At 45.6% G+C, this 23,466-nt stretch overlaps 2 protein-coding genes across 3 annotated transcripts in view; one reads left to right on the forward strand and one right to left on the reverse strand.

Annotated features, from left to right (window-relative positions):
• C8B (complement C8 beta chain) overlaps positions 1–23,466 on the forward strand; it is a 186,219-nt gene that overhangs the window by 55,401 nt on the left and 107,352 nt on the right. Inside the window, exons 14-18 of one of the 2 annotated variants that reach the window (XR_014052798.1) lie at positions 351–504; positions 2,856–2,924; positions 5,904–6,076; positions 17,065–17,475; positions 22,918–23,040. Coding sequence is in view for 1 of the 2 variants with exons in the window: in XM_081486762.1 (XP_081342888.1) it covers positions 351–504; positions 2,856–2,924; positions 5,904–6,055 (375 nt within the window). In the remaining variant the exon portion in view is untranslated. Of the gene's footprint in view, positions 1–350; positions 505–2,855; positions 2,925–5,903; positions 6,077–17,064; positions 18,157–22,917; positions 23,041–23,466 lie in introns of those variants that run through there. The other variant, XM_081486762.1, reaches the window with a different exon arrangement.
• The window catches only part of C8A (complement C8 alpha chain), a 69,336-nt gene continuing 62,799 nt past the window's right edge, over positions 16,930–23,466 (reverse strand). The window contains exons 10-11 of the mRNA XM_081486763.1: positions 21,405–21,627; positions 16,930–17,447 (exon numbers count right to left, since the gene is read on the reverse strand). Coding sequence (XP_081342889.1) covers positions 17,296–17,447; positions 21,405–21,627 — 375 coding nt within the window. The 3' untranslated portion in view covers positions 16,930–17,295. The remainder of the gene's footprint in view (positions 17,448–21,404; positions 21,628–23,466) is intronic.

Here is a 23,466-nt window from a genome sequence, read left to right on the forward strand (position 1 = left end):
TGTAAGTATCCATTAGTACGACTGTCTGTATCTCTAGATTCTGAGTTCTGGGGGAGTGAAGTGGGGATTTTCTTATTCCTTACTATGCTTCATGCCTGGCACTTGGAAGGTATTCAGCAAGTGTTTGTTGACCTGAACTTGAATGGGCTTGTTTGTGGCTATTGGGTGGGATGGGAAAGATAAAGGATGGGGTGTCCATCTATGTGCTGTACCATCCATCCAGTTCCATATGAATCCACTGTGATCTGCATGCACCAAACCTGCCCACTGCTGTGGAGTCTTACTTTGGGCTTTTGTTACTATATGACTAATGTAGTCTGTTGAAATCAACGCCTTTGCTCCTTTCCCAGGTAATGCCTCTGTACGAACTGGTGACAGCCACGGACTTTGCCTATTCCAGCACAGTGAAGCAGAACATGAAGAAGGCCCTGGAGGAGTTCCAGAAGGAAGTCAGCTCCTGCCACTGTGCTCCCTGCCAGGGGAATGGAGTCCCTGTCCTGAAAGGTACCGTTTCCAGTGTCGTTTGTGGAAGCTACCATCTGGATGGGCTGGTTCTGGGGCCAGATCACATTATCAGATCCACACACCCTCCAGAGGTGTGTTTCTAGGTCAAGGTTTGATGTGTATCTTCAGGGGAATTTCTAGGTCATTCCCCTGTCTTCTGTCTCAAGCCCCAGGGACTGTCATAAAGCTCCCTTCTTTGTCTCAGAGGAAAAAAATATGAGCCCCTGGCCATTTGGAGCCTTTTAAAGCTGAGCTTCTCCATCCTGGTTGGGCATTAGAACACTGGGGATCTTTAGAACTATTGACCCTAGGACCCCAAATGTGATCATCACATGAAACTCTAGGGAAGAGACCCTCATCAGGATGGTTAAACCCTCTCCTCTTTTGGTAGTTCTAATTTGTGGCTGGGGTGTGACTCACCATTGCTAAAGTCCCCACCTTCCTGGAGCACAGTGAGGTGGGGTTGGACCAAGGAGGCGCCTGTACTCAGGTGGCACTAATGGCAAGGTGCACAATGCTCCTGTCAAGATGCATGTGAGAATCACCCAGGGAGCTTTCCACCAACACAAAGCCCTGAGCCTCAGCCCAAAATAGTTAAAGCAAATCACTGGGATTGGCCTTTTAAAAAGCCTACCAAATAATTCAGTGTACAGTGAGAGTTGGGCAGCTGTTCCACAGCTGAATTCACTGGCAGACAGAATCCATGATTTTGCCAAGCTTTTAGACTAGCAGGAGAGCTAGACTTGACCCAAAGGTTGCATTGAAGTGTACCAGTGTTAGGACCAGGAAGTCAGAATGCAGGCAGCTAGAAGAGGCTGCTTGGGCTGTCAGGATACCTAGGTTCTAGCCACAAGGGAAAGCATTAAACTGAAGGCAGGGACAGACTGAGATGCTATGGCCTCTAAAAGGGAGTGGGGAGGGACTCTAGGACTCTCTCCTGGTCAGACAAAAGGCCCTCCCTGGGCTGAGCAGGGGAAACCCCTCCTGCATATCCTGAAACAATTGGAGGATGGGGAGATGGCAGCATGGATGGGCCACGAGAACTTCATTGCTAACTTGAGGGTCACATCCGGGGTCACCACAGTGGGCAGAGCAAACATGGGCAGGGCTGGGGCCTGGGGTCTTCTGCTTTTATTTTGATGGGCTGAGGAAGGATCCAGTCCAGCATAATGCTAAAACAGGGTGCCAAGAGCACCTGGGTACAGCAGATACCAGCCCAGGGAGCCAGCCGGCACTCATGTGGGTAGAGTGAGCTCAACAGAGGGGACATGAGAGGAGATCTGTTCTCGGGGAGAAAGATCCCACCTGCTCAGCTGAGGCTGACGGATGTGTCTAGCTTCTCAGAGGGGATGGAGACGGGCAAAGCAGGCATAAGTGACAGCCTAAGGATGGGGAGTTCTCCCTCAGGAACAGGACCTGTAAGTGAGGGTCAGTTCAGCAGGAAGTAGGATCCATTCACCTGCTCCAGATTTTGATCTAGGGTTGCTGAAATCCCCCTTGCCTTGTGTGTAATTTGGACCTAAAGACTGGGACTCCCTGGAGGCTCTACTTTGGAGGTGAGGGAGAAAAGGAAGCCAGAGGCTAAAAGGGCCTGGCCTGTAAAGGACAGTCCTGTAAAAGGAGTTCATGTGGTTGATGTGAGAGAAGCTCCAGGGTGACATGTGACAGATTAACATAAAGAATAATTTCTAAAATGTCAGAAGTGGCCAAAGGTAGCATGAAAGTGAAAAGTGAAAGAAAGTGACAGTTGCTCAGTTGTGTCCGACTCTTTGTGACTCCATGTACTATACAGTCCATGGAATTTTCTAGGCCAGAATACTGGAGTGGGTAGCCTTTCTCTTCTCCAGGGGATCTTCCCAAACGAGGGATCAAACCCAGGTCTCCTGCATTGCAGGCAGATTCTTTACCAGCTGAGCCACAAGGGAAGCCCAAGTTAGCATGAGACATCCAAGAGTAGTGAGTTCCCCATCACTAGAGGTGTTCAAGCAGAAACTAGGCAATTACTTGATGTGAAATTGAGCACCAGTGACCACTGGCCCCAATGACCTCAGTAATGTATCTTCTGACCCCCAAAATCCATAAGTCTAGGTCAAAGGTCAGCTAATGGGTAATTTTTCTCAGTAGCTCTACATCATTTTCTGTGGTGAAATAAACACCCTTTCATGAGCTAAGGATCTTCAAGAAAGGAGTGGATATTCTTGGCACTGAACCTTCTTATTTCAAACCATTTAGTTAAACATTTGTCTTATTTTAACCTAATGGAAAAGCTGTGAAGTGGAGGGAGGGATGAACTCCAGAAACTCTTTGTTTCACATGATGTGATTCACATTTTCTCTGCATTGTCTTCTCAGGAACACGCTGTGACTGCATCTGTCCTGCTGGATTCCAAGGCTCGGCCTGTGAGGTCACGCATCGGAAAAGTAAGGAGTCTGTGAGAATGGGTTGGGAAAGGGAAGTTTAGGGAAGTCCAGAGAATTATTTGAAAGAGTAAGAGCAAAGTCAGGGCATGGGCTAGGGAACTGGACACTATGAAACTTGAGATCCATCTCTTTTTTAAAGCTTTATTTGTTTATTGTTTTGGCTGCACTAGGTCTTCACTGATGTGAGTGCAAGCTTTCTCTAATTGCAAGGAGCTGGGCTTATTCTTCATTGCGGTGTGTGGGCTTCTCATTGTGATGGCTTCTGTTATTGTGGAGCATCAGTAGTTGCAACATCCAGGCTAAGTAGTTGCGGCACTTGGGCTCTAGAACTTGGGCTCAGTAGTTGTGACGCCTGGGCTTAGTTGCCTTGCTGGATGTGGGATCTTACTGGACCGACCAAGGCATGAACCCATGTCCCCTGCATTGGCAGGTGGATTCTTAATCACTGGACCCCAGGGAAGCCCTTGAGATCCATCTTGACTCCTGATTTTATATTTTCACAACTGAGAGTACTCCGTGTTACAAGACTGCTAATGCATGGCAGCTGCAGGTCATCTCTTCAAATCATTCTGGAATGTTTATCTTTTTTTTTTTTCTTATTTAGTGAACTCCTATTCAACCCTCAAAATCCAACACAGATGCCCTTTCTTCTGTAAAAATTATTCTAACCCAAGTAGAATTAGTTAATTTCTACTGTGGGATCCCACAGGACTTCAAACATGTGTTTATTATAGCTCTTAGCACATTCTATTTTGGGTTATGTGTGTCTCCCCCCATCTGTCTGTGAGTAGGGATCATGTCCCACTTATATCTCTGAGTCCTCAGGTTGCCACACAGTTACTGCTGTTGAATTAACAACTGAAGGACTAGATTACCATAATGATCTCTTCGAGTCAGATTCTTTAGCCAGTTTATTATCTAAGAATTCTTAACACTGCTGATCCCCCCACACCCACCCCTTTCTTTTCCTTTCTGTGAATTTTTGGTGATACCATTAAAAAAGGAAATGGCATATCCAATAAAAACACCAAACATGTATTAAATTCTCCACTAGGAAGATCTCCTGGAAGAGGAAATGGCAGCTCACTCTAGTATTCTTGCCTAGTCCACAGGGTCGCTAAGAGTCAGATATGACAGAGCAACTGAGCATACACACACACACCATTTGGTAGCAGACTACTTGGTAAGGGCTTTGACTCAGGATGGATTCAAATTCCATCTCATCATTTAATAGCAAGTTACTTGACCTCTTTGTGCCTTAATTTCCTCATTTTTAAAATGGGGATGATGATATTAACACGTCATTGACCAGAGATGTATTGGGTTGTCCGCAAAGTTCTTTCACATTTTTTCTATAAGATCTTATGGAACAACCTGAACAAATTTTTTGGACAACCTAATATTAATGCTTCCCTGATGGCTCAGTGGTAAAGAATCTGCCTGCAGTGCAGGAGACACAAGAGACACGGGTTTGTTCCCTGGGTCAGGAAGCTCCCCTGAAGGAGGAAATGGCAACCTACTCCGGTATTCTTGCCTGGATAATCCCATGGACAGAGGAGCCTGGTAGGCTACAGTCCATCGAGTCAGACATGGCTGAACGACTGAGCACGCATCCATGTACACATATGCAATATTAATGCCACGCATGTTAGTTTCTGCAAAAATCCCCTGGTCAATAATGTGTTAACTACCTCAAAGAGTTGTCTTGAGTCTCTCTTGAGACATAAAAAGCACTTGGAAGGATGCCTAACCCATCAAAAGAGCAAAATAAATATTTGTTTTAGAGCAAAATATATAGTTAATTTTTATTTCACGTATATTAAATCCTTTCATCCTCTCAATAACCTCATGAAGTAGATACTGCCAATACCCCCATTTTATAGATGAAGAACCTGAGGTTCAGTGGGTGCCTAACTAACTTGCCCAGTGGTCACGTAGTAGATATAGGGACCCAGTTTCAGGTCCAGTGAGTCTGTCTCTGTTGTCTTTGCTCTTGGTGCCTGCTATGCCCTCCTCCCCAGTAAAGGGTTCAGGGGTTTCTTCACCCCCTCTCCTGCTATATCTCAACCAGGCCCATGACAGTGATCTGTCCAGTAAGAGTGTAATGACAAAAATCACAGGATTTCCACTGGTTGAAGGAGACCTTGGAAATCTCCTTCTCCTGGTATCTCATGTTACCAATGGTGAGGCCCAGAGTTATTAAATAATGTACCCAGAGCTACACTGCAAGTTAGAGGCTCAGCCATGTGCATATCCATCATGGTGAATGTAATTGACTATTTTCCAGTCTCATCAACAACCAGAAATCCTAAAGAAAAAGGCAAATGTCAGGGAGGGGTGAGTACAGTGTTATTACTTCATTTAAAGCACACAATGACCACTGTGGATAACAGAGCTCCCATCTGATACATTGAGAAGAAGTTAACTATCTGGCATTGTATACCTTGGAAATGTCTAAGCTAGAAACCATTTATTCCACTAATATGGAGTCAGGGATTCCTATGTGCCAGTTTAGGTGCTGGAGTTCATTCAGTGGTGGGCAAATCAGATATAATTCCTCTCACCATGGAGATTGCTCTTTAGAAAGAAAGTCCAACATCATTTGAATCGTCTGTTTCAACTGTAAGTGCTACAAAATGCTCTGAGAGCTTAAAATATGAAATATTGATGCGGAGTTAGGAATCAAGAAAGGTTTCCCTGAAGAAATAACACTTAAACTGAGATCTGAAGGATGAATAGGATTGACCAGAGGAATAGAGGAGAGAAGGGTATTTGGGGCCAGGAGAACTGCATGTGCAAAGGCCCTGGGATTAAAGGGAGCATAGTGAGTCAGTGGCCTGAAAGAAAGACAGTGGACTGGAGTGGGGAGATCAGAGATTCAGATTCCCAGTGCCCTAGGGTTTATACACCTCACCCCTCCTGTAGGGCACTAGTGTATAATAAAGGTTAATTAACATTCACTGACCTTCTTTCTTATAGATGTCCCCATCGATGGGAACTGGAATTGCTGGTCAAACTGGTCTCCATGTTCTGGAGGACGTAAAACAAGACAAAGGCAGTGCACCAATCCATCTCCTGGAAATGGGGGCAACCCCTGCTTGGGACCTGCTTCAGAAACACTTAACTGTTAAGGAAGAGAAAGCATTTAGCAGGTGATGCTCCTGTGGGCTGCACACAGCATAATTCTGAGCCCTTAGAAATCAAGCCAGCTTAGCCCCACACCTGCTCCCATCTGGAGCTGGCGCATGGGTAGAGGGCTGTGCCATTCAGAATGTTTAAAATAAAGATATTATTTGTCAAGAGCACATCAATTTGAACAAACAGTAAGTTAAACAGTAATTAGGGTCTCCTGAAGGGCTTAAGCATCCTGGTAATCTTCACTTTGCTCATCTCAGCAATTTTATTTTACTCACATTTACTAACAGCCGGGGATTATGTTGGAAGTTGTCCATGTGAAAGTCCCACTGTCCACCAGTGACCTGCACAGAGTAGGTTCCCAATAATGGATCCTTGAATAGATATTAAACTGTTCCTATCCTGAGGACATACTGTCTCATTCATCATGTCAGTTGGCCATTCTGGTTTAATGAATGATTAGTATGTGCCAGCCATGGTGCTCAGTGCATCCACTCATTCATTCCATCCTCAAGACCACCTTATAAGGTGGATACTCTATTAGCCCTATTAAACAGCAGGAGTGCCAGCTTAGGAGAGTTCAGTTACTTACTTGTCCAAGGTTATACAGTTAGGAAGTGGGGGAGCTTGACTGCAAACCTGGGCCCTCAGGCTCCAGAGTTTTAAACTCTTAACAGTGATGTTCCCCTCATCTCCATATTGGACATTGGATTAACAAAGAATTTTTTATGAAATAGAATGTAGAAGAAGGTGCTATGTGTGTGTGTGAATGTGAGTGACTGACAAATCCCCACCCGCTGCATCCCAAAGAGCGTGGATCCAAGCTCCTCAGCTCCTTTTGATGCCGAGCACAGGAAGTTAAGTGTTTGTTCTGGGGCAGAGCTGAGTTGTTGTGACATGAGTGGGTACCCAGAGAAGATGCTGAACAAGAGACAAGAACAAGGGAAACTCATCACTGAATGAGAGACAGTTTAAAAAGAAACATGCTGTGGTGGTTGGAAGAGGAAACACATCAGGAGATGTTCAAGCTGGTGGCCATGGAGTGACTGGCAGTGTAAACCTTCTGTGCCTCCGTACACTGTACTCTGCTCACTCATGCTTTTGTGAAAATCTCATTTGGGGAGGGAAGTACTTAAAGATGAGAATAAGGGTACAGTTGATCTTCAGGTTACTAAACACCAAAATATTTTTATTTTTTAGACTGAATCAAGTGATCATTTCAGCTATGTTCTCTTTCATTCCATTTCATTAGAACATCCGTTAATATTTTCTCTGCTCTCAGGCACTTCCTGTTGGATTGCATAACATCATGTGAATTTGTTGAAATCAAATTGGTAGGGAGGAAAAAAACAGTTGATTGAAGGTGAATTGGTTCATCCTGTGTATTTTCAACTGATTTGTTTTCAGCCACATGATCTGCTGTAAGTTTGCTGCTGGGCTAGGTACTTGGACCCAAGACCATAACATGTCCATGACACCAAAGCACAGGTCCCCAACACCCACCAATCATGCCACCTAGCTCTCTGGAATTGAGTCTATAGAACAATGTAGAAGAAGCTGATCCTTTACTGCTCAGGGCTTGCTGTAGCAAGCATGTCCATTCTGTCTGCCTTCTGCATCCTCATGTTCCCTGCAATTGAACTGATGGGTCCAGGCCCTTGTTTGGCTTAATATTATTGCTTTGCCGTCTGCTGTTATTTCAACAGGCTAATCCAATAATGTTTTATCTCTTTCATTATAGCAAGGCTGTATAATTTTCTTGTGTTATAATCTATCTTCTTTTAAGATTCCCCAGAGACGGGGAAGAGAGGTTCTGTCTTGGGTTGATGGCAGGCTCCCATGAAGCTGATACAGGCACGTGGAAGGCAGCACTGCCAAATTAAATTCTGAATCTCAATCACAGCCACCGCTTCTAATGGGAAATTTGAGTTGATTATGGAGATGACAGCGCAGGTTCGCGTTTATTGCATTTAGCAGAAATTGTTTATCCTATTAAATACAGTCTTGAAGGAGAGACAATTGAATTGTTGAGCACCGGTGAATACCCGGGTGACGCCCAGGCACAGCTAAACTGTGTAATAATTATATTCTTATTTGTGGGCTGAACTTCCCCTCATGGCTCTTTTTGCAAACAAATGCATTTAGGAGGAGGCTGAAACAGAATGTAAGAATTAAACAAAATAAATGCAGACTGTGGTTTTGGAAAACCTTGGCAACTGTAGCTCACACAGGCATCCCTGTGAAGGAGCTGCGGCATCTGTGAGGCCCGGGGCCAGGCAGTGTGTAGCCTGGCAGTGGTCCTGGATGCTTGATCACAGCCCAGGATACCTGGGGGTGGGCGGGTTTTACATCTCACAGTGTGAATCTCTGAAATGCTGGGGTCTCAGCCGTGTGCTTGATGTCAAGACAGGGAGCTCTGTGTCTATACTTCCTCCGTGACCTTGGGGTAATAATATAACTTCTGTGGGAATAATAAGTATTATAATTATTTTCACAATAGTAGTAATAATAATAGCTGCCAATTATAGAGCACGTCTCTGTTTATGAAATCTGTTAACCTGCATCATCTAGTTTAATCTTTATTTAAATTTGATGGGGTAGATATTAATACAGTCAGCAGGTGACATGTAGGGAAAGCTTCAAAGGGAAACATGGTCCTTGCCACGGACAGGATGACTATGAAAATCAACATAGATGCTGAGGCCGGGAGAAGAACATCTGCTGGCAGAGAATCCAGAGGAAAATGGCATCTTTGTTTTAAAGGAGAGGACTCTGGTCTGCTCCCAAGCACTTATACAAAAATCCCACTGGAAAGAGTGGGGCTGGAGCAGAAAGCCCTCAGGACACTTCGCCAGGTCTCCCTGGGGACCTTTGTAATTAGCATCTTGTTGGACATATTTTGTTTTACAGGTTGAAGATGTCCTTAATGACAGATGTCTATTTGCCAGTGTTTCCAGGCTCTGCAGACACTGTATTATAGTTTGTTTGCCGTCTCCTATTCTTTCTGAAATATCGTGTCCCTGAAGCAGAGATAGTGTCTGTCTACTGCACTCACGTGTCCCAAGTACCCAGTACAGGGCCTGGCACAACAGGCAACAATAAGTCATTGTTGCATGAGTTAATGAAAAGGAATGTGAGTGGGGCCAAGGGCAGAACCATCCCAGGCCAGATAGACTCTTTAGTGGATCGGTGGTACATGCTGGTGGCATCATAAAATTTGGGGTACAGTGACCTTGAGATAGTGGCAACCATACAGCACTGACAAGGAGATGCATTAAGTCAGCTTGGTGGACAGCACTACAGAAGAAGAGTAAAACAAAAGAGGCAGAAAAATTGTTGATGTCAGGTAGGGCTGAAAGTACAATCCTTGTTAGGGGACTTCGGGACACATACTGGGAACTACCAGAAATCCCCTGGGAAACTTTACAGAGGAAGAGAGCTGAGAACTGTCATCATTGGTGAGGTAAACCTGAGAAGCACCTATATATGTTGAGGAAGAAACCAAAACTCAAGAGGGTTAAGAAGCCTGCTCAGTGTGCACCAGAGGTAGGAGATGAATAAAGAAAAACTTAGAAAAAAAAAAAATCTTCCAACATCCTGCCTTCACCTCGTTTTCTCCTTTGTGGATTAGTATTGAACCTAGTATGACCACCTAAACCCTAACGGCAGCACACCGGAATAGTACGCTTTACATCTTTGAGAATCCCTGTTTATTGGATGCTGTCACGAAATCAGATGTTTCTATTTGGTGTCTTCCTCTTTGAGTTGTCTTTTTGGAATGTTAATTCCAATGCTGAGGGATGAGGGATTCAGAAACTTAAGGGTGAGTTTGCTGTGATTCCTTGGTGAGGGGTGGGGGTGGGGGAGTAGGTGTGGGGAGCACCACGACCTCTTGGGCAGAGCTGGAAACAGGTGAACAGAGACGGAGTGAGGCTGTGCTGAGAAGTGTGTGCCCTGGTGCCACGCTGGTGCTTTTGTATCCTTGCCTGGCTCTGTGATTTCCCAGCCCTGTGGCCTGACACAAGTTCCGTGCCCCTCTGTGCCTCATTTGCTTGTCTAGACGATGGGGATAGTCACAGCAATGTCCTTCTGGGGTTCAGGAGGATGTGAATTAACCATACTCAGGAAAGTACCTGGGACATTCAGTGCTCCATAGTATCCTTGACATCACTTCTTCTGGGGATTTTCAAAACATCAGCCAAAACTATGGTTTGTGTGTTTGGGTTTTTTTTATAAAAAGTCATTTCAAACTGCTTTAAACTGATTTAGTACATTTTGGTACTAAACCCACTGTAACACACAAAGAACAAGAAAGACATAAAATAGCTTAGCTCCTAGGAGATATCTTAATAAAGGACATGGAAGGCTTTTATATCCCAAACTCTGGGTTATTAAGGGAAAATGTAATAGCATAATAACTAATATTTGCAGAGGGCATTACCAGTTACAAAGAACTTTCACATACCTAATCCAGCTTAATCCTCTCAATGCATGCAAGAGGAAGGATTTATTATCTGCCTTTGACAGGTGATGAGACAGAGCCTCGGAGAGTCTGAGTGATTTGCCCAAGACCACACAGCTTGAAAGTGGTGGAACTGCCTCAGTCCATGCGTGGCTGCTGCAGGGCTCCCCAACTTGCTGCAGCAACAGGAGCAGGTCCAGTTTCATTGTAGGGTGGGTGCCTACCCGCCTGCCCGCTTACAAATAAGAGAGAGAGAGGCCCCTCGTCTGGCATTCCTCCACTGGAGAAGCAGAGTCATTTATTAATAGAAGACTTTGGGGCAGACAGAGAGGTCAGACTCCACACAACCATTTCCTAGCTGAGAAGCCTGGATGATTCCCTTATCCTCTCTGTGCCTGTGTCCTCATCAGAATATAGGGTCAGTAATCCCCATGGCCTAAGCATGAGGTTTGAATAACATGGCACATGCAAAGGGACTGCTCTCACCCCAGAGTGCTTGGTCCACAGAGATGCTCAACTGCCTTCCCCTGCTTGGTTGCGAAACCAAGCCTGCCTGACATCTGCCCATTTGCACTCTGCCTAGCGGCTCTCCCTGGTTGAGCGTGGAGATTGCATTTTACAGAAAGGAAGAAGAAAGAAAATGGGCTTGCCTTTACAGCAGGGAATTCTTGGAGGACTGTCAAAGGAAAGCAAGTGGCTGGTCTGACATTCACCTCTGTGCAGGAGGCTGCATCGGAGCTTGGACACTCCCATTATTGGAGGCTGCGGCCCACAGTTATCTCGTGTCTACACCTTGTAACCCCAGGTGCTCCTTCATCCATCACTGGCCATTGTCTGGTACCCATTCCTCCTTCCTCCACCACCTCCCGCCAAAGGGGCCTCCTTGTTAATAAGCCAGTTTGTTCAGATCTTGAAAACTATCTGATTCTGGTCCCTTTTATCCCAAACACCATCCATCCATCAACTACCTGCTCCACATGCTTGGTTAGGAAAATGGGAATGGTTGGGGGAGAGAGACAAATAATAGATAAAACTTCTTAGCTGCTATCTCTAAAGAAATAGAATGGATAAATAGATCCGTCAGACATGTATCATGCCATCGGACAGCAAAGTCCATTTGTGAAAAACAGGTTAGGATGGGAGGATTTATATCACATTTTAAGCTGTTAATATAGGAGGGAAACACATTTTCCTTTATCTCTCCCAGAGGAGGGGGTGTCCCTAAGCTACAAATGCACAATTTTTAATTCAGTTTGATGGTTTTCCCCTCACTAAAGTGGAAAAGGTGGGGGTCTCTCTTAAATGTATGCTGTGGACTCCACTCTGATGTGCCAGGAAGGTTGTAGGACCTGAGAGTCCTATGAAAACATCTTACATGGGGTTGTTGCTTACCAGTTCCTACATGCTATGTGCAGAGGCTGTTTCAGAGCCTTTGCCCCTAGCATGGAAGGACCAGAGGGAGAACAGCATCCCAGTTTTTACTGGGAAGCTCCTAGGTGTTCAAGAGCTATGCTAGACACTGGGGCTTCAAAAGTAAATCTCCATCCCCATCTGCCCTGCAAGGTGTCTCTGGGTAACTTGGCTACAGTGATCGGGTATGGAAAGTTCTGGAATCCAGAGGTATGTGAGAGAGTAGGATCTGATGACGTGTAGGGGAGCAGAAGTGGTCAGGGTTGGCTTTCTGGGTAAATGGACAGCTAATTCTTACCCTGCAGAGTGCCGGTTAAGAGCTGTGAGAAGGTGGGGGCCAGTAGGCAGCAGTGCTTCTCAGGCAGTATGTACAAAAACCTGAAGGGGACACAAAGCCTATATAGGGGATTAAATTGGAAATATTAGGTTGGCCAAAAAGTTTGTTGAGCATTTTCCATAAGCTCTTAGGGAGAAACCTGAACAAACTTTTTGGCCAATTCAGTAGTTCATTCAGACAACAAATATTTATTTAGACCCCTCCTAAGGAGAAATACTATTCTAGATACTGGGGATCCAGCCATGAAAAAGCTTTCATATTAATGGGGGGAGGCACACCAAGAAAAATGCCTATAATCTCAGGTAGTGATGAGTGCCATATGAGAAAAAAGTAAAAGAGGGTAAGGTGTTTGGAGGGGAATTATTTGAGCAGAGAGGTGAGTGAAACAAGAGCGGGAGTCTGGGATGAACTCCTTTAGAGGATGAGCATTTCTGGTGCAGAAGAAAGCAGGTGCAAAGGTCCTGAGGCCTGAGAGAGCTGGACATGTATGAGGAACAGCAAAAAGGCTTCCATGACTGGAACAGCAGGACTGTGGAAAGAGTGAGTGGAAGGAAAGGACATCAGAGGGTGGTGAGGGCTCAGCATTCAGGGCTTTGTTGTCCTGTTCGGGATGACAGATTTTTAGTCTATTGGCTCACAAAGTCTGCAAAGGGAGAAAAGATGGAGTGATCCATGGCGTCAGACCAGAGAAAACCTTGTGAATCCAGCTTTAGATTGTTATGCTTTAATATGATGTCTGTGGAGTGTTGAAGCTCCAGGACCTCTCAAGGAGGGCAGGGTCGTGACTGGAAAATGGCTCTCTTTGGAAATCTCCCCAGGACCACCAGGTGCTCCCCTCAGGAAAGGCCCTGTGACCAAACCAAAATGTCAAACTCAGCTCTCCCCAGCATGAGGAGGACCAGTGACCACCCCAAGGAGCTAAGCAGTAACTATTTTCCACCCCCTCATGAAATTGGCCACCTCTCAGCTCTGCACACACTATTTCCTCTGCAATGTCCAACGCCTTCTTCACCTTTCTTTGCTTTTCTAGTGTTAGTTGCTCAATTGTGTCTGACTCTTTGCAACCCCATGGACTGTAGCCCACCAAGCTTCTCTGTCCATGGAATTCTCCAGGCAAGAATACTGGAGTGGGTAGCCATTCCCATCTCCAGGGCATCTTCCTGACTCAGGGATCAAACCTGGGTCTCCTTCATTGCAAGCAGATTCTTTACCGTCTGAGTCAACTCCCACACATTTCTTAGCCTCTGCTGGCCATTGTCTCCTGTCCTATTCAGGCTGTCTTACTGCTCCCCAGATTGGGCTTCCTGCTGATTTGGGACCTGAGGCCCTGTTCACAGGCCTCCTCCATCAGACCAGATGTTCTTCCCATGCTGGGACTGTGTCTGATTCATTTCTGTTCCCCAGCACCCAGCCCAGGGCCTGATACAGGGGCCCCCAGAGTGCTTGCCCATTTCCCAAGCAAGGGGGTAGCCTCCCCGATTTTCTTCACAGGGGAGAAGCCTCTTTCTGCCAAGCTGTATCACTTGCCCTTCCTCAAACGGTGCCCGGCGGCTTTCTCTGCTGTCTCTCATTTCTGCACCGTGGTTTTTGAAGCCTCCCCTTTCTCTCTGTCCATTTTCTTCACCCTAAAGGCATCTAGTTCAGAAGAGATTCATTGAGTGGTGAACTCTTTAGATCTTCCTCTATCTCAAAGCAGAAAAAAAGAAAAAAGCCTCTCCTTATTGCTTTTCATTCTGTCATTAATTTACTTTTCAAAAGACACCTTGTCAAGCTGAAGATTATATCTTTAAACCGTGTTTTTACATCCACTACCTATAAAACTGTAGATTATAGATCTTCTGAAAAGACCTGAGGGAGAATACATTTGACGGGTTTTATGCCTTTTGCGTGATGAGAGCCAGACATTCTTAGAGAGGGAGAGATGCTGATCTGGTAAAGTGTGGCTGCTGCTGCTGCTGTATTTTCATTTCTAAAGCTGCTGGGGATTCAGCATCCTCAGAGGAGCAGGGCAGACACTGGCCTTGCTTCTGTGGTTCAGACGACAGGAAGATGGCATTGCTCAGCTGGTCGTTTTGGCTTACAGGTGAGCCAGGCAATTGTTTAATCCCCATGTTCTCGTCTTGCGTCTAAAGGACTACATTTCCTAATGAGCTCCCTGGCCTCTGTTTCTCCCCTTTCCCCTGCACCGCACACACCACCATCGCTCCACTGGCAGAGAGCCCAGAGCAAAGGTTGGGGAGCACATGCTTGGTGGACTGCATTCATACCCTTGCCAGCCCGTCGGCTCTGGGACCTGCCAGGTGCAGCCTCACTGAGACTCAGTTTCATTAGCTATAAAATGGGACTTGTAAAACACACCTGAGAGGTCTACATTAAGACAAGATAAAGTGTACAGGTAAACCTTACTGCGGCACCCTTTGGTCACACGTTTCACAAATATGTGACGACTCCTCCACTCTCAGGAACGCTCAACCTTGACTGCATTGGAATTGCTTGGGAAGCTTTCATTGATTTATTTATTTTTAATTGAAGTATAGTTGCTTTACAACATTGTGTTACTTTCAAGTGTACAGCAAAGTGATTCAGATATATATACACATATTTTATGTATATATACATATATATGTACATACATATATATATATATATACACACATATATATATATACACACACACACATATATATATATTGTTGTTGTTGTTTAGCCGCAGAGTTGTGTCTGACTCTCTTGCGACCCCATGGACTATAGCCTGCCAGGTTCCTCTGCGGGATTTCCCAGGCTAGAATACTGGTTGCCATTTCCTTCTCTGGGGGATCTTCCCATCCCAGGAATCAAAGCCATGTCTCTTATGTCTCCTGCTTTGTCAGGCAGGTTCTTTACCACTAGCGCCACCTGGGAAGCCCCCAATAAATAATAAATGGAAATTACTTATTATGATAAATTAAATTTAAAAAGTAGGAAGTAAGTTAACGACAGGATGAGAATCAATATGAGTTTTTTTTTCTTTCAGATCAATGTAGAGTACAGAAATAAACTTCTAAACTATAAGCTTTAGTTCATAATAGTAAGAGTGATGCTAATAATTTCACATATGACTGGCGTTGTGCCAAGTATTTTATATAACTGAATTTATTCCCCACTCCCCATTCCAACACATACACACCCACACACACCCCTAATACACTTTCTCAGGTTCAAACTTTCTCACATGCTGTATTTCTATCTTAAAGTTCTTCTCCCTTTCTACCTAGTTCAAAAATCCCTCAAGGTCTAGGTCAAGCCCCATTCCATATATTTAATAGACGCAAGGAAAGGTAAATCTCTCTTTCACCTGGTCTCCTTTGACATTTATTTTATGTGCCATATATTTTGGCATTAATTCAGCAGTTAACTTCCTGTGACCCTAACTTCTGATTGGTTTTTTTTTTTTTTTTGGTATATATATGAATGGTTGAGGGGGCTCCCCAAGTGGCGCTAATGGTACTAGAATCTGCCTGCCAATGTAGGAGACATAAGAGACGCAAGTTCAATCCCTGGATTGGGAAGATCCCCTGGAGGAGGGCTTGGCAACTCACTCTAGTATTCTTGCCTGGAGAATCCCATGGACTGAGGAGTCTGCCAGTCTACAGTCCATAGGGTCACAAAGCACTGGATGTGACTGAAGTGACTTAGCATGCATGATTGAGGATTCTGGAAGGATAGGGAGATATATATAATATATATATGTTATATATATAATATACATATGTGTGTGTGTGTGTCAGTCAATACACGGTTTTTGTACCAACTGAGAGGGCAGGTTTTACCTTCAAATAGCTCACCGTCTTTGGGTCAACAGAAAAGTCAGTGAAACACCCATGTTCTCTTTTTGAGGACTGATTGGAATACCGTGGGGACAGTGAGGCAGGCTGATATGACTGGCTCTTCCACAGGTGGGCAAGGTCACAGCACAGTGAAAGTCATTCAGTCGCGTCCGACTCTGCAACCTCATGGACTATACAGTCCGTGGAATTCTCCAGGTCAGAATACTGGAGTGGGTAGCTGTTCCCTTCTCTGGGGCATCTTCCCAACCCAGGGATTAAACCAGGTCTCCTGCACTGCAGATGGATTCTTTACTAGCTGAATCTGAAGGGAAACCCGAGGTGCCTGGCAGATGCATGGATTTCACACTCTACTCTGGGAGTGGAAGAGAGGCCACATTTCTGAAGTGACTCTTAGTTCAGTCCCTCACTTCACCCATAGATGCTTGTTAATTCCCTCCAGTTCAAGGCACAGCCCTGACCTCTGGGTACGCAGTGCTGAATGAGACAAAGCTGATCCCTGCCTTCCAGATTACCATCCATGGGGAGAGAGATCATAAATAGTCACAGAAAATGTGGGATCCAGTATATAATTACTAATTGTCAAAAAGGCAATGAAGGAAAAGACTAGTGTGCTGTGAGAAAATAAGTGGGAGAAAGGTGATATTTGTGGCAAGAACTCAACCAAACACGAGAGATTAATTGAAGGAATACTAGAATATGTTGAATCCCAGTGAAGGAAAATTGAAGGAACTTGAGTCAGTCTTTAATTTTTCTCTTTGTTTCAGTATGTCTTATTATCTTGCAAACTAATAATGGTTCTACAAATGAACAAATATCATCAAAGAACTGAGATCATTCTCATGGTACTTTGTTTTATTGGTTATTGATGGTTTCAAAAGTATCTGCCTGCCTTGTCCCTCCACCATCCTGAAAGTTCCGCTAAGACATGCATGGAGATAGCTCCTTTTTTTTCTTTTCTTTTCTTTTCAGATGATCCAAAGTGCTGTGAGCCACTAACCCTCTAGTTAACTCTCAACACCCAGTTTTGACTGGGTTATGTGGGTGATAGAACAGTTGGTTGTTGACGGCACAGTCTGGTCCAGGACAAAGAAAAAGTCCATGCTGCCGGGTATCTTCTGTCAGCTGAGTGAGGTCTGTATCCATTGGTCAGCGCAAGCAGTGACATCCCCTGTCCCCGCTCCAGCCTGTGCCCGGAGGCACTCAGCACGCCTGGGTCTGCACCCTGTGGCCTGGACACGAGGCACCTCCGTTCTGGGGTGCGGGATTGTTACACTCTCTCCTCCTTTCCTGGGTGCCTGATCTGCAAGCAGACCAGGAGCTCCAGCAGCTCCAACGACCATCCGCCTTAGCTCCTGCATGGATGATTTCCCGGGGAACAAGGTTAGCATACCAGCAGCAGCTCGGATGGTGAAGAGTGAAGCCCATCCCACCGCCCTAGAGTGGTCTATAAGCTCTCCTTGGGGAAATGCCTGGGTGTAGCCAACCCAGACCTTTGTGCTTTCTGCCTCGCACTTAATTTGATACTTTGGGTGGAGTGAGAAGAGGCCACTGGGATCCCATCTCATGAAATTGGAACCCGCAGTTCCATGGAAGATGGATAGCAGAGAGAGGAGTGGAGGCGTGTGCCTCTGGAAGAATGACTCCAAGCCAGTGAAGTGTGTGCAGAGAGGGAGCCCATCCCAGCTGGGGCTTCAGAGACAAAGGCCAGCCAGACATCCCTAGGGAAAGGATTACTGGCTTTTAAATGAGGGTTCAAAAACCAACCCCCTCGGTCTCTGACGATGGGGCCCCAGTGGTTGACAGATTCTCTGCACAGAGCATCGGAACCCATGTGCTGAATATGCACCGTCTCTGGAAACCCAGCTTACACAATCCCTCCAGTCTGGGACTGCTGCCTTCCACTGTCTGTATGCCTGTGGACCAGCCCATCTCCTCTCTTAGTCTGAGTTTTCACCTCTGTAAAGGAAAAGGATGGATTCATCCGGTGGGGTTTTTCCATCAGAACTTTTCTCGTTACTGTTTTTTTTTTTTTTCTTAAATGAAATCTTGGATGGTACCCGCCATGGAAGTCAGATGAAAGTGAAGTTGTCCTGTTTGAAGCTAGGGTGTCTATTAGGTTTACCCTGCTCCCCTGGGACAGCCCCTAGGAGACCCTAGGCTTCGTCACATCCCAGTGTGAATATCATTGGGTTAGATTATCTTCAAGGCCCTTCCAGCTCTGTAATTATACTCCCTGGTGGGGTAGCCACAGCAGGGTTCTCTATTCCTCCCACCTCTGTGGCTTGGTCCCTACAGGCAAAGATTTGCTAGGCAAATGCCTCGGGCCCTCCGTCAATGGGTCTCCATTGTGGCTGATTCTCCAGCCTTAGATTTCCTTGCCAGATTGATCTCTGTCTAGCTGAAAGTTCAGTCTGATAGCCTTATGGCCACCTGAGGTCCATATCCTGCTTAGAACAAGGTTAATGGAACCCCCATGAGCTGAATGCAACTGACTGAATGTAATCTTGCAGGAAAAACAGGGCTGTGAGGAGGACCCAGCGCTCTGTGCCCTGCCATACCCTAGATCATTGTTACCATGTCCTCCTTATCCGGTGCCCACCATGGTTTATGTGACTCAGCATGGTCACCACCAAGCCCAGCACTGGATCATTGGCGAGGTATCTCTGGGTAGTCCACACCCCCTGTTCCCTTTGCACTATGCTGTGTGAACAGGAATCCAAACAAGTCCCTGGCTCTAGGGGCCCTTGACATGCTCTGATTCTAATTACCCAGATAGAGCCGACATATGTTCTTTTAAACCAGGTCACCTTATAACCAGCACTTGGACCATATCCTCCCCATCCACTCCCCAAAGTGATAGTCAGCGCACTCATCTCAGACTCGCTGCCCTCATTCCCCACATGTCCTGATTCTTAGGACAGTAGTCCCCAGCCTTTTTGGCACCAGGGACCAGTTTCACAGAAGATAGGTTTTCCATAGACCGGAGGGCAGGGGAGATGGTTTCAGGATGATTTGAGCACATTGCGTTTACTGTGCACTTTTATTTCTAATCTAATGCCACTTACAGGTGCACAGCCCGAAGGTTGGGGACCCCTGTCTTAGAATGTAAATTAATAGAATGTAACAGTTAAGAGCTTGGGTCCTAACATCAGATCACCTGGGTCCAAACGCTGGCTCTGACTCTCCCCAAATAGATGACCCAGTAAGTTATTTCACCTTCCTTCTGCCCCCGTGTCCTCATCTGTGAACTGGGGTGATAAAGCATCACTGACTCAATGGATATGAATTTGAGCAAACTCCAGGAGATAGTGAAGGACAGGCAAGCCTGGCATGCTGCAGTCCCTGGAGTCGCAAAGATTCAGACAGAATTTAGCGACTGAACGACAACATCACATTCTTGGGGGGATAAAGGAGTTCATGCACATGAAGTGTTGCAATAGTGCCTGGTGTAAAATTTGTTATTCTTTCTGTTCACTAACCTTTGGTTCCTCTGGAAAGCTGCCTGGCCGGTGAGGCAAATGGGGGCTGAAACACAGGCCAAACTCTGCTTGAAAAGTTAAGAAATCCCTGGGCCCTGGAGCTGGGCAGTATCAACCCTGCATGATTTTCTGTGTATCTCCCAACTTACATACCTAACAGGCAGTTTCTTTTTTTCAGTTCCCATGAGGAAACTGTACCAGGCTTGGCGTATGTAATTGTTCTGCTTGGGTTTTGTTCTCTGCATCTTCCTTCATAAGGACTCTGGAATTGACTCACATCTCGGCTTACCCCTCTTGGAATTCTTCCTACAGCATATCAGGCAGCTTGTTGGGACCCCATTTATATTCCCTTTAGCCCACAAAGGAGGGATTTAGATGCAGATCCCACTCAGGACAGATCTTCTACCAGTAGAGTTCTCTCTTCTTTTTTCTTACTAGAACTGAGTTTGCCACACAAATTAGCTAGTTTAATCCTCAGCCCAACCTGTGATGCAGGTAACAACATCATCCCCACTTTACAGGGGACGCCTCCCTAACATGGAAATTAGCGCCACTGGGATGTAAAGGCCTATTTGACACCACAGCTGTGTTATCTTGCCTCCCATTTAGAACAACTCTCCCATCGGTAAAATTGTTACCCACCATCATCTCACTCTAAAACCAGGCTCCTATCCCATCTACCCTGGGATGAATTTGTTTTATAGATAACCTTAGATAGACCCTTCCAGAATTATTTTTCTGTACGTTTTCATCATTGCAGGTATCAAATGAGACTGATTTATACATTGATTTGGTAGCCCATATTTTTACCATCATGCTGTGTACCAAGCATACATGGAAAAATTGGAAGCTTAGGGATTAAAACATGCATAGAGATTCTTGAAGCTCAAATGGAAACATAGATGAGAAAGATGGGTCCCAGAAAGAAAAAATGATTATCAGCATATCAGTAAGTTAGTGAAATAGCTGAGATTAACACACAGGTCTCTAGACTTCATCTTTAAAGGACTTGGATCCTCCTTTGAGAAACTTCTTTTCTGATGCAGTTGCTTTGTGTTGCAGCTTCATATGTTTAACTTTGAAACCTTAAACATTATGTTACTTGCCCCAAGCTTGTTTTTAGTCATGACAACCTACTTATCCCTTGTAGTGGATTGAATAATGTCCCCCAAAAGACAGGTTGATGTTCAACCCCATTACCTGCAAATGTTACCGTATTTGGATATAGGGTCTTTGAAGATAAAATCAAGTTAATATGATGTCATGTTGGATTAGGGTAGGTCCTAGTCCAATGACTAGTGTTTCTATAAGAAAACAGAGATGTAGAATGCAGAACACCATGTGAAGACAGAGGCAGAGACTAGAATGGTGTAGCTACAAGCCAAGAATGCTTAGGGTTGCTGACAAGTGCCTGAGGCTAGGAGAAAGAACAGATTCCCCCCACGGAGCCTCCAGCAGAAAGCAGCCTGGCCAGTACACCCAGAATGGGATTTCTAATTTCTAGAAGTCCGAGACAACAAATTTCCATTACTACAAGCCACCCAGTTTTTGATGCTTTGTTATGGCAGCCTTCGGAAATGAATACATCCCTCCAGAGATGAGTCCTGTTGTCCATATATGCCTCGGTCTAAAACTGTTCTCATCTGAGAGAGGGTCCCGATGGCAGGGAGAGAGCGTAAGAACTGGTAAACGCAGGGGGTCAGTCATAGAGCTCAGAATGTGGGTTCCTAGAGCAGTGGGCAAGAGGGCACAGAGCAGAGAGACTGGGAACCCCAAGAACCCTCTGAGCTGGGGTAGGCTAGAAGCTGAGTGAGGATGCGTGAGCCTTACCCTCTGACTGCATTTGCTCACAGGCGAGGCCCTGGCGACCCACGGGGCACTGACACTTGCAGCTGGTACCCTCAAGGATGGGCTCCCCATTGTTGAAGCAGGGCCCACAGCGGCAGGCGTTGAATTCCATCAGGTACTGGTCCAGGGCCCGCCGCAGGTTCTGGCGCTTGGTCTCCAGGGACCCCAGGTTCGTGTGCCGTAGTATCTCATGGATCGGTCTCATCTGTGCGCACAGAAAGAACAGAGGGCTGCGCCCTGGGCTCTGTACAGCTTCTCAGAGCCCAAGAACTGGTCATCAAGCCTCAGAAAGGCCTGCTGCATGCCAGATACAGAGCCAGATTATCCTGCTGCATTAGATCCAGGCAGCCACTCTGTAAAGTGGGTATTAGGTTTCCCAGGCAATGGATGAAGAAGCAGAGTCTAAGAGCATTTGAGTGACCAGCTCAGGACCACACACAATGGACCATGCTGAACATGGAGCTGCATAACTTTGAAACCTGTGGTCCCCAGATCCTAGAGGAAGACAAGAACCCAGAAGCTATCTGTGCCAACTCATCTGCCCCCTCCAGCATTCTTAGGAGTCAGGAAGAGTATAAAGTACTTACATGTCTGTGTGTATGTTTTATAGTCAGCCTTCAATGCAGGGATTAATAAAGTTCTTGATAGGCAGTTGTGTTGCCACTACTGAGCACAACCCCTAATGGTGTGAGTGTGGGGTTTGCCTGTGTGTATGCTGGGGTTGTTTTATATTTGCAGCAACCCATTCTAGGCAAGAATGTAGTCCAAGGTTTCTCAGCCTCAGCACTATTGCATTTCCAGCTGAATAATTCTTTATTGGCAGGGACGGGCCGGCCTGTGCATTGTATGATCATTAGCAGCATTGCTGGCTTCTACTCACCAGATGCCAATAGCATCTTCTAGCCATGAAAACCAAAACTGTTTTCTGATATTGCTAGATATCCCCTAGTGAGGAAAGGGTGGTCAACCCCTGCTTGGAAAGTCGTAGATAGAACAGAGAGCATTGAATCTGGGGCTAGAAAATCTGGCTTCAAATCCCAGCTCTGCTTCTAGCTGTGTGATCTCTGTCCCATTACACACGGAGCCTTCCTTCCTCATCTGTAAAGTGAGAACAATAGTCCTACACTCCTGGTTATCAAGAGGATTAAAGTTGAAAGACAGGGAAGGGCTGTCACACAGTCACAGCTAAATGAATGCTGCTCACTTCTCAGCTGTGTGGCCCAGAACTGCCCCTCCTAAGCCTGAGCCCCATTATCTATAAAATGGGAATAATAACCTACTTAAAATTCACATGAGAATCTAAGGAAATAATGAATGTGAGATACCATTGCAAAGAGGAAGGACAGTATAAAATAAACATCATTTTTATTTAGTTAGATGTGATGATAGTAAAAAAAAACCCATTTTTTAAACTGGATGTATATATGGTTGTCTTCAATATGCTTATAACACTATTTTTTAAACACATAATCATAAAATGAAAACTCTTTCCCAGATCTCTCATTTTACAGGAGAGGAACCTGAGGAGCTGAGAGAGGAAGGATTCGCCAAGGTCACAGAGCCATTCTGAGATGGGACTGAACCCCACTGGAGCAAACTTACTTCTCAAGAATCAGAGGTCAGTAAGGGCACATGCCATGCTTTGACTGGGTTCCTGGAAATGTGTACAGAAAGACCTGTGGCAAACAAACCTTGTCCTGTGACCAGGGGCCGTGGCTGAGGTCACCAGACTGGTCATGTTGGGACTGGCTGGGCCCCCAGCCCAGAGGAGAAGACCGTTACTGGAAGTGCATGGAATTTGGCCCTACTATTAGGAAATTGGTGCAGAATGGACTGCCCTGGATAAATATGACTGTTAGTTCCAAAGAAAGCCAGGACCATTGGGCAGCTTCCCTTTGACCTTCTGGGGGAGCCCAGAACTCAGACCCCCATCTCTCCTTTCTATTCCCTGAATCCTCAAGTAGAGGATGTGGAAGGGCTGGTGGGACTTAAAGAGGGAAGAAGGATGGGGAAATGATTCTTAAAATGTTAGAGCTTGAAAGCT

This window comes from Giraffa tippelskirchi, chromosome 5 (assembly GCF_054371585.1).
Source record: "Giraffa tippelskirchi isolate mGirTip1 chromosome 5, T2T-mGirTip1v1.2.pri, whole genome shotgun sequence".
Lineage (NCBI taxonomy): Eukaryota > Metazoa > Chordata > Mammalia > Artiodactyla > Giraffidae > Giraffa > Giraffa tippelskirchi.